The sequence below is a fragment of the Symphodus melops genome (genome assembly GCF_947650265.1).
Source record: "Symphodus melops genome assembly, chromosome: 2".
Classification (NCBI taxonomy): Eukaryota; Metazoa; Chordata; class Actinopteri; order Labriformes; family Labridae; genus Symphodus; species Symphodus melops.
The window spans coordinates 5,231,401-5,242,251 of NC_136692.1; the positions used below are offsets into that span (position 1 = coordinate 5,231,401).

Here is a 10,851-nt window from a genome sequence, read left to right on the forward strand (position 1 = left end):
CTGCCTTTCAAGGGGGTTTTTGTGTCTCTATTCAAGTGTGTGGGTGATGAGAAACAAGTTTTCAACCTTACATTTTCTACAGGGTTTATATTTCGATACATCTTTAAACATGCATACATCTTAAAATACAGAAAAGGGAAAAAAATCATTTTATCTTGGTACAGATTTAAATAAGATGAGTTAAAGAAGTGATAAGGAACTTTGCTTTTTGGCCTTTCTGTGTACAAAAGTGTGTTTTTAAATTGAACAAAGGCAGGGAGAGAAAGTTCATTGCTTGACGTATTTACATCTAAAATTAGACAAGGACTATTATATGATGAATCATTTGTACCCTCCCTGTTGAGCTCTAAGACATTTCTAGTGTGACTGACAGGGCTTTATAAATACTCTAGAACAAAGAAAGACATCAGTCAAACATAATAACGTGATGTTTATGTCCTTGCTCTGATTTGTGTGCACGTGGCGCCCTCTAGCGGACACACTGAGCATCACACACAGTCTTCTCCTCCACTTTGAGCCCAGGTGAGACGGTGAATATTTTACCTACCTGCCATGACGTCACGGCCCCTCCAGGAAACAGACACGGTGGAATCCATGATCACCTCGGGCTGATTAATGTGTCCAGTTTGGATGGAGAGAGGAAAATAAGGCAGCTGAAGACTTGGACCGGACTTTGAGCTGAGTTTGTGAGACTTGTTGACTCGCATGTTGAGCTTCTCGTGAGTTAAAACACGATGTCTGCCTCCGCTGTGTTTGTGTTGGACCTGAAGGGGAAGGTAAGATTAATGCTGCAGATAAATGCACACACTCATTTACATTTATTTATTTCAAGGGACACAAGTGATAACATGCTACATAAAGGCTTGTTTGTCATTGTTTAGGTTTTTAACTTCAGTCGTACCTATTTAATCATTAATAGCGTTTGAGTGGTTAAAAGTTAATGAACAGCTTGATACACACTCACTCATTGGGACTTTCTTTTTACTTCCGGGATACATGTCAGTCAGTGACAGCTTCTTCAGCCTTAAATCATTTGAGGGAACTTTTTTTTTTTTTTTTTTTACACAGATGTACATTTCTAAGAATTTCTAAGAACTTACGTGTCATTGATTTACTTTAAGAGTTGGCCTGTATTTATTTATTACGTCGTTTGTACATATTTAACTTAATTCAACCCCAGACATTTGTTAATATATCATTTAGTTTTTTCGCTTTTTTTATTTTTATTTTCTTTTTTATTAAATCGATTTGTTATCCTATTCAGTATTTTGTTGTAGCCTATTTGTGTCATATTGTGATTAGACTATAGGCCTATGCATCTTTGCTACATTTGCATGTCTCAATTTGTATTTCTGTTTCAAGTTATTGTGCGTACTCTGAAATAAAGCACTAGAAAATAATCATATTATATTAATTGAAAAAGACCAGTAGTGCTGCAGCACCTATTTACCTGGCTGTAGCCTCCATTCATGGCTCTGTGTCTCCGCCCCTTTTTTGTACACGTCATGGCTCCAGCCCTCTTTCCTCTCCTACCATGCACCTTGTAACCTGACACGGTGTTTTAGGTGACATGAATGAAGTGGGAACAGAATCACTCGCGATGTTTTGTCAGGACTGATCTTCAGCTGGCTGCTGCTCTCTTGCTGCTGTTTTTGGGCTCAGGTTTTTGCATCTTGAGCAGGTTGGAGCTGCTTTGTGTTTGTCTTTTCCTGTTTAAAGACAACAAATAAAGTTAGAGCTGCACCAATTGTCCAATGATTATTTTTAAACAGTTAACAAGTTAGCCAACTGCAAATTATTATTATTTTTTCATTACTTCTTCATAATTAATCATGTCTGGTTTGACCTGCAATGAGTGGGTGTCTTTAATTTGTTGTTAGAAGTCCCTCCCCTTGAAATGTCATTGGAACAAATCCTACAAACAGCCTGTTGCTGGTCTATTTTAGAGACAGGTGACCTCTATGCTGTATAAAAAACTCTTCTCTGAAACATCAGTTGGAAAAAACTAATCAGTAAAAATAACAAACAGCACGCACATCCAAAAAGTGGGTGCTGGACAAAAAACATCCAAAGACATGTGAGGTAAGATGTGGTGATAATTCCCATTAAATTTTAATTGGAGCTGCTTCTGGTATGCAGACTTTGTCTTTCTAGCCTGTCAGCATTAAATCGATGTGACAGGACAGATGCATCATGTACAGTGTTCCACTTTATTAGTTGATAGGCTAATCCCTGTCAACACGGCCATTGTGGACTAATACAAATGTCCAATCAATACAGAAATACATACCAAATAATAATGGAACAGCCAACTGATGTTCAAGTGTAAAGGGTTTGCAACTGGCAAGGACCGTCACTCTTAAACACTTAAATGTGGATGCAGATACAGCACTTAAATACATTTAATCAATGAACTACAAACGACCAATGCACCAAGATGGATCATTTCTATGTAGTTTTATTTTTTTTTAGTTAGTATGAATGAGGCCCTTACAGTGATGTAGCTGTCAGGTGAGATGATTCTTGTCTCTTTGGCATACTGCTAGTAGGTGAAACATACCCGTTACCAACTTTAACATACAGTTGTCTTTTAAACACGGGCTGTGATTCTCTTCAATCAGGTGTTGATTTGTCGTAACTACAAAGGCGATGTGGACATGGCAGAGATCGACCACTTCATGCCTCTGTTGATGATACATGAAGAAGAAGGCCTCCTCTGCCCCGTGCTGTCCCACGGCAGTGTCCACTTCATGTGGATCAAACACAGCAACCTGTACTGTATCCTTACCCGACATGTGGCAGGCATGTGTTACTCGCTGAGAGACATGAAACTGTGTTTTATTTCATTCATCACCTCCCAGATTATCGATTATATATACGGCTGTAAAATACTCCTTGACTTGACGCCTGCACAGTGGTGGCCACTACAAACAAAAACTCCAACGCCTCTCTCGTCTACTCCTTTCTGTACAAAATAGTGGAGGTGAGTCACACACACGTGCATGTGTAACTAATGACTTAAATGTTTGTCGTACATACTGTTATGACATTTCCATTGATTAACTCCACTGTATAATAAGAACCAGAAGAGGATTTCAGCCGAAGAAAGTGAAAATAAAGAAAGTGTCTCTTCCCCTGTCAGGTGTTCACAGAGTACTTCAAAGAGCTGGAGGAGGAGAGCATTCAGGATAACTTTGTGGTCGTGTATGAGCTGCTTGATGAGCTGATGGACTTCGGCTTTCCTCAGACTACAGACAGCAAGATCCTACAAGAGTGAGGCTCTAAAGACATATGGCCATGCAGAGTGTAGAAATGTTGAGTGTAATCACTGTGGGCCGTCTCTTGTCTCATTTCTTGCAGATACATCACTCAGGAAGGGGCCAAGCTCGAGGTGGCAAAGTCCAAGGTGCCAACCACTGTCACCAACGCCGTCTCCTGGAGGTCAGAGGGGATCAGATACAAGAAGAACGAGGTCTTCATAGATGTCATCGAGTCCATCAATGTGCTGGTAAGATAAGATTCAGGGCTGATGTTTCATATAATTAACGCACAATTGTCAGAGCTACTCTAAAATATCTTTTAAGAACTCGAGCAGTAAAGTCACAAAGTGCTGTTTGTATTTTTTAATTAGATTAAGAAATTATTAGATTGTTCCTTTCAGTCCCTCAGTTAATCATTTTTAAGTTTCATTAACTGTATATTACTTTATTTACTTGTAACAGAGTTAAAGTTATAATGATAACTAATTCAGAATCTCACAAAGACTGCATGAATAATCTCCAGTATGCAGAAATTACTATAAAACAGACTGAATTTAACAGTGATGCCTCTGTATAATAACAAATAGCAAACAAGACGATCATAAAAAAAAAACGATTATTACTTTATGGTTATTTTAACCCCTATAAAACACTGCTGCAGGGTAAGCCTTTGACAAAGTGCTGCTGCACGCTGAACGAACACTCTTGAACATTTTCCACCTCAAAGATTCTCATTTGACTGTCAAAATCAACACAAGCTGAACACCTGTCACAGGAGCTGTAAGTGTAAGCATATAGGTTTGTTTAGTCTCATTAGTATGAGTGATGTACCTGTTTTATAGTCGAAGAGAATGAGCCTCTGTTAATAGGTCTTTGTGCAGAAGTGTCAGATTAGAATTAGATGTATTAAGGCTTTGATGACAATATCTGTTATATTACAATGACATGATCAGATAGTAATTATAGAATTGAATTCTCTACTGTGTTGTGTTCAGGTGAATGCTAATGGCAGCGTGATGAGCAGTGACATTGTGGGCAGCATCAAGCTGAAGACCATGCTCTCCGGGATGCCTGAGCTGCGGCTCGGCCTCAACGATCGAGTGCTTTTTGCTCTTACTGGACGTACGTTTCTATGCAGACTCTATCTCTCACCACCCATCTGTTCCTCCAGTTGTCTTACTGTATGTGCGTGGAGCTTATCTTTCTGCTTTGGTTATATTTAAATGAGTACTATGGATTGTGTTGCACTATGTTTAGGTGACAAAGGAAAGACAGTGGTGATGGAGGATGTTAAGTTCCACCAGTGTGTCCGTCTCTCTCGCTTTGACAGCGATCGAACGATCTCCTTCATTCCTCCTGACGGAGAGTCTGAGCTCATGTCCTACCGCATCAATACACATGTTAGTATGAACATGTGACAGAGACCACTTTATTGCATGATGAGTACAAACACTAGGAATGATTTCAATACAATGTAATTTATAATACACATGATTTATTGAGTTAAAAACGTGTTTGACCATATTCATTGTTTGTTCATGACACGTTTATTTGTATTTGCAGAAATAATCAATCAAGATGAATTTGTTGCTGACTCCCCGATCCATTCAATAATGACTGATTGAAATGTTTTCCGTCTTCTACAGGTGAAGCCGTTGATATGGATCGAATCAGTCATAGAGAAATTCTCTCACAGCAGAGTGGAAATCATGGTGAAGGTAAATCGTTTTTTTATGCAGAAAAGGAATGTCTTGTTATTGATATTTTATATGACAGGAGATGTGAGATTATAAGCCAAAAATAAGTGTAAAAGCATGAAAGCACATGAGATGGAGCTCATGAATCACAGTGACACTACAAACTGCAGGACATGTTTCTGCTCTGGGACCCTTTGAGCAACAGTGAAACCTTTTGAAAGCTTTCATAAGATGTCTTATAACACCGACTTTCTTTTTCTTTTTTTTCTAGGCCAAAGGACAATTTAAAAAACAGTCTGTGGCAAATAATGTGGAAGTGAGGGTCCCTGTCCCAAGTGATGCCGACTCACCAAAGTTCAAAACCAGCACAGGCAACGCCAAATATGTTCCTGAGAAGAACCTGGTGGTGTGGTCCATCAAGTCTTTTCCTGTAAGAAATACACAACAGCATTATGACCAATGATGAAGTTTAATGCAATTCATTAAATTTCACAAAGTGTCTACATTTTCAGTTTTTGTTCACGTGGTCAGAAAGCTGAAAATTTGACTTTGTATTTTTCTTATCGAGGTCATAGTGGTGTACTAGAGTGCATTCAATTCAATAGTGTTCCTTATATTTTGCTCCCCTCGTTTATGTTAATGGAGTTGGTGAAATATCAGGAACATATATATATTGAATGCACTCCAGCACATCACCACCCACCATGACTTCAATAATAAATATATAGGACAATTATTACCTCTCTGATCATGTCCACAAACCTGATAATGCAGCGTTTTTTATAAAAGTAGAATTTACGGTGGAACTGCTGTATTGTATTGCATATGTTGTACATTTAGCTCTGTGCTAACTCTTGTCTATCAAAATATCTGTCTGTCCAGGGAGGTAAAGAGTTTCTTATGAGAGCTCATTTTGGTCTTCCCAGTGTGGAGAACAATGAGCTGGAGGGCAAACCTCCCATCACAGTCAAATTTGAAATCCCATACTTCACAGTCTCAGGAATACAGGTACGTTTTGTGAGTGTGTGTGTTCAAGTAAATGAGGTTATGTTATGTTCTGCTATAATGTCAAACAACCCAGAAATACAGCCAGTAATAGCTACTTTGAAAGTATCTGTACATGTTGTATCTTGTTGTCATAATACTGCACTTTTATAGCTTAACCGTCCCCTAATGTTTTGCATAGGGCGTGCACATTTGATAGCCAAGTCGGGTCATGTTGTGTGCTCAGACTGGCCAGCTAGACTTTAATTTAATTGACGATGCACAATTTGGTTTCATGCCTCAACATGCTGTTTCTCTTACTCACTCATTCACTTTTACCAGGTGCGATATATGAAGATTATTGAAAAAAGTGGTTACCAGGCTTTACCCTGGGTCCGGTACATTACACAGAGTGGAGGTAAATTATTAACTCGGCATTAACCTTCAATGTAATGAGACATGCTGTTCTGAATGTACATGGATATAGTAAACCCCTGAAGTTTATTTTTTCCTTTCCTCTTATATTTGTTTTCTTTATATGTAAATAGATTACCAACTGAGGACCAATGTATAAAGCCTATGGGATTGCTTTATATTCCTAACTACCAGGACTGCAGGAGGGCCATCGATGATCGCTTTACCTTGACTGAAAGAATGTCTTAATATTTCACCTGCTCTATTTAATGTCAATGATTTTACTTTATGAAACATGTGTGCAATTTAATTTTAACGTTTCTATAGTGGGACCACTGCAAATTATGTATTTGCTCAATTGAAATGATTGATTTAGAAACTGTTTGTCACTGTATCCTCTGTATTAGAAGCCACCTGCTTTCTTTTTCTCAAGAGTTTGTAACGCCATATATGGGCAGATGTTCTCTTGTCATGCATTGTGTAATCACGGTCGCGAAATTCCGCTCAAAATAAAAAAACTTACACCCGCCTTTTTTCACTCCTCACTTGTCTCTGGAGAGAACTACATCCAAAGGTCAGAAATGTTGAATGAACTGCTTTTTGAAGACTTCAACGTATACGAATCGCCCGCTTTCTTCGCTGCGTGCTCTGATTGGTCGGCTGCTACTGTTGCCACAGTGATAGCGTAGTAACCGAGGAATAACGCCGCCTCCTTTTCCTTATATGGAAGAAAAACCACCCCGCAGGCGGGCTGTGATTGGTCAGCTCACGCCGTCCTCCAATGTTTGTAAATTGTAGATCGGAGAAGCTGCTGTGCAGATCTCAGCGCGCAAATGTATTTACTAATGTTTATAAACCGTCATTGTTTGGATTTTATTTGAAATTTACTGGTCTCTGGTAAACAGCGAGCAAACAACCTCGCGGAGACGTTACGGATCTAAAGGAAGCAAACAAAGGTAAAAGCTACTTTACAACACAGTGTATTTTTTTAGTGATAGCAGCTAGCTTGAAAGCTAACTGTAAGATACGGTTGACGTGAGATGCCTGTCTGTCAGGAAAAAAAACAAAGTGTTTTAAACGTGTAGTTTCTGTTCAAACATGACGCTAGACGGCGGATATCATGGCGTCTTTGGGGAACTTAAATCTTACGTTAGCCGGATGCAGCAGTAGTAGTTAGCTGTATCAGCCTTCCTGTGTTTATGGCTTCATTAATGTTTATTACAGAGTCGTTACCAGCACGAGAGGACCAGCGGTTGTGTTTAAGTGTCACTGTTGTTGTACATCTCCTCCTGACCAGGCTGAACACACAGAGAGAGACTATCATGGTCCTGAGTCAGATGGACGCCGGCAGAGCTCTGACGGCTGCGGCAGCTAAAGGAAACAGCAGTGAGGTGCAGAGGATCCTGGAGGAGAGCAGGGTGCATCCTGATACTCTCAATGAGTTTGGCAGGACTGCGCTGCAGGTGAGGACTTCATGATTCACTGTAGGACACATTAAACTGACGCTTTAGAGAATCAAAGTCGTTCCTCTGTGTGTTGATGTTCATGTAAGGATGTCTGGAAACATGACAGTGGTACAGAAACATGTCTGTTTTAAAATGTTTTAATGAAAAAAAAAAGGAACCAAATCCAGTTTCCTTTGATTTTCCTTTGAGACCATTTTTAATAAACAGTAATTGTGCACTCTAATATTTTCTTTCATTAATTGTATATTGTGTAATATTCAGTATTTTGGCCCTTCTGTAAAGACAGGGGAGTCACAGTCTCTAAAAAAAGCGTCTAAAAATGTCAATATAATAACAATGCCAGAAGACGTGGTCGCCACCTGATTTATAAATTATTTATTTATTAATTTAGCATTTCAGTAATTATTTATGGGACCACTTGTGCAACACGTCCATCCTCATATCCACTGTGTGCATGATAGTGTTCATACTATAATAACTGTAACAACCTCTTTTTTTTTTAAACTATTTTTGATGCATATTTTGTAACATTTTTTACACAGCTTGTACTTTCTTCTTCTCGTATATTTCCTTCAGGTGATGATGATGGGGAACTCCAAGATCGCCAGCCTGCTGCTGGAAAAAGGAGCAGACCCGAACATCCAGGACAAACACGGGATAGCGCCCGTCCACGACGCAGCCCGCACAGGCTTTGTGGACACTCTGCAGGTTCTGGTGGATTACGGTGCCTCTGTAAACATCTCGGACCAGAGTGGAGCCTTGCCCATACACATCGCCATCCGGGAGGGTCACCGTGATGTTGTGGAGTTCTTGGCGCCACGGTCGGACCTGAAGCACGCCAATATCAGCGGTCAAACAGCCATAGATGTGGCCCGAGCTTCACGTGTGCCTGACATGATTGACTTGCTCTTCGCTCACATTCATAGTTAGTCTGGCTGCCTCGTGGCTCAGCCCTCGCCTGACTTTGTTTGTTGCTTCAAACCTGGTGACTTGAATTCATTGCTGTGTAAAGGATTCTTTTTTGTTGTTGGTAGTGGCTCAGCATTAATATGTGAGACAGGACATATTGTCTTGGCAGCTTATTTTCAGTGGATTGGTGGCTACATACAGTAGCCTCCTCTTTTGCACAGTGCGATTCTGGCACCTTATGTTTATATATATATATATATATAATCTCTGTTGTCCCTTTAAATTGGGAGTGCACATTTTTAGATAGTTCCCCCGGTGTTTTCTAATTATTGCATTATTTCTATTGTGTAAGAATTGTAACAGTTGATACATTGTATGTGTTTTTTAAAGTTTTACAATACTTGATATGGTGCCCCCTGATTGCTTTTCATAGTTGTGTTTCTCTTAACTAGATGTACTTAGACTTTGACTTATTTATTGTTGAAATAGGACTGAAGATTGTTGTGACCTTGTAAATAGCCACATTTATTGTGATTTGTTGAAATGTTATTTATATAAATAAAATCTAAAGTGACATTATTCACTTTATTATTTGAAGAAGAAAACACAAAATAAAGTGTTGAACTTGGACATTTTTGGGAGTTGTAGTTTTTATTTATTTCAGGTAGAACATATGGAGCTGCTGTAATGTCTGTGAACTGACTTCTCGGTCTCTGAAAGCCAGTGACCAATCAAGTTGTATTCTCCTTGGCGCCTGTAGCCTGGCGGTTAGTTTGCGCACCTTATTTACAGAATCGACACCTCAAAGCGGGCAGCCTGGGTTTGAATCCGACCTGTGGCTCCTTTGCCCCGTGTCGTATCCCACTCTCTGATTTCCGACTATAAACTGTGCTGTCTCTGTAATAAAGGAATAAAAAGCATTTAAAATAAATTTAAGAAAAATTAACTTGCGTTCTCTAGTTTACACTTGCATTTACATGTGATATCAGACAGCATTTTTTAAAGCCATTGATTTTAATTCGAAAAGTTGAAAGATAAATCATTGGGCAAGTGTAAAGTCAAATTAAACGTTTTGTGATTTTTTATTCCACAGTAAAAAATAATTCCAGGCAGGTTGGAGAAAACTTTGAAACCGAATTTAGATCTTATTTTCTCATTTCTGACTTATCTTTCAATCTTTATGTCATTCTCATGAAACACTGGACACGTTTCTCTCATTAATACAAATGATTCAAATATTAATGACCACTGATGAATCTAAACACAAAAGTGCCTCGTGGACTAATATGCAGACGACACATTGTTTCATGTCGAGGGAACGGGAAGTAGAAAGGTTGGGACACTTTGTTTAACTTGTGTTTACAAATGTCATGTTTCTACAACAACTTCTTCAGCAGTGAGGAGTCAACAAACAAACAGAGAAGAAATAAAATCACTTTCTGATTATCTGGTTTGAAAGCATGGCCTTTCTTAAACCACACTAAAAGCATTTTCCTCGTCATTAAAACCGATCTGATGTATTAAAAAGGAAGAATAAAAAGAAGCTCTTTCTGTACTTTGTTCTGCTGCAGGCATCCTCAAGATTCAGAACTTCCCCAAGGTGACTCATGAAGGGCATTTATAATAACACCACACTGGAAGGCTCTGTGCTGTGAATGTCCCCGAGAAGAGGGCACACAGATCAACATGAATGAGGGCCCTGTTTTGTTCAGGCTTGCAGGTAACAGTGGCACAGTTTGCTGGTGTTTGTGCTCACGGCTCTTACAGTACAATGGATATCTTGTTTGCTTGTGTGCTACGGGCCAACTCCAGCAGACGAGAAAGGAGATAGAGTTCAAACTGAGACAGAGGCGGGATCGCTGTGCACAGCCTCATGATCTCACTCACTGACCTTGTCTGCCTGTTGTTTACATGCTTCTGCATTAATACAACCACAGCTGAAAACATGACCTAAACTCTCACTCACTTCCTGATGCTTCTGACAAAGCATGTTTGCCAGTTTGAGCGACTGGTTACTTTGTTTGACAGAAACTGTTACAAAGCAATGTGATGATTCTGTGATCGCTGTTTTCAATTAAACACAACCAGGAAATCCTGTCAAATATTAAACATTTAACAAAG

At 39.3% G+C, this 10,851-nt stretch overlaps 2 protein-coding genes and 1 long non-coding RNA gene across 3 annotated transcripts; 2 read left to right on the plus strand and 1 right to left on the minus strand.

Annotated features, from left to right (window-relative positions):
• The first annotated feature begins 550 nt into the window (after positions 1–550).
• Positions 551–6,884, plus strand: ap1m2 (adaptor related protein complex 1 subunit mu 2). The gene is made up of 12 exons (XM_079335001.1): positions 551–776; positions 2,622–2,778; positions 2,916–2,983; positions 3,143–3,273; positions 3,361–3,508; positions 4,256–4,382; positions 4,518–4,660; positions 4,907–4,978; positions 5,229–5,387; positions 5,840–5,965; positions 6,284–6,359; positions 6,490–6,884. Exons 1-12 carry the CDS (start codon positions 735–737, stop codon positions 6,513–6,515), a joined length of 1,275 nt encoding a protein of 424 aa, XP_079191127.1. The 5' UTR covers positions 551–734; the 3' UTR covers positions 6,516–6,884.
• Positions 6,885–7,226: 342 nt separating this feature from the next.
• LOC306817839 lies at positions 7,227–7,754 on the minus strand. Its single transcript, XR_013778080.1, has 2 exons — positions 7,662–7,754; positions 7,227–7,318 (listed from the first exon to the last, which is right to left on the minus strand). It is a non-coding gene; the product is annotated as an uncharacterized lncRNA (long non-coding RNA).
• Positions 7,678–9,360, plus strand: cdkn2d (cyclin-dependent kinase inhibitor 2D (p19, inhibits CDK4); the record flags this gene model as incomplete). The annotated part of the gene is made up of 2 exons (XM_079335030.1): positions 7,678–7,818; positions 8,398–9,360. 2 exons carry the CDS (start codon positions 7,678–7,680, stop codon positions 8,749–8,751), a joined length of 495 nt encoding a protein of 164 aa, XP_079191156.1. The 3' UTR covers positions 8,752–9,360.
• Positions 9,361–10,851: the final 1,491 nt, after the last annotated feature.

Excerpts from the sequence above, each read along its gene's own strand:
- ap1m2 (XM_079335001.1), top strand. The coding sequence starts at position 735 with ATGTCTGCCTCCGCTGTGTTTGTGTTGGACCTGAAGGGGAAG. Across the intron at positions 3,509-4,255 it reads TCGAGTCCATCAATGTGCTG|GTGAATGCTAATGGCAGCGT; the intron begins GTAAGATAAGAT and ends TGTTGTGTTCAG. Across the intron at positions 5,966-6,283 it reads TCACAGTCTCAGGAATACAG|GTGCGATATATGAAGATTAT; the intron begins GTACGTTTTGTG and ends CACTTTTACCAG.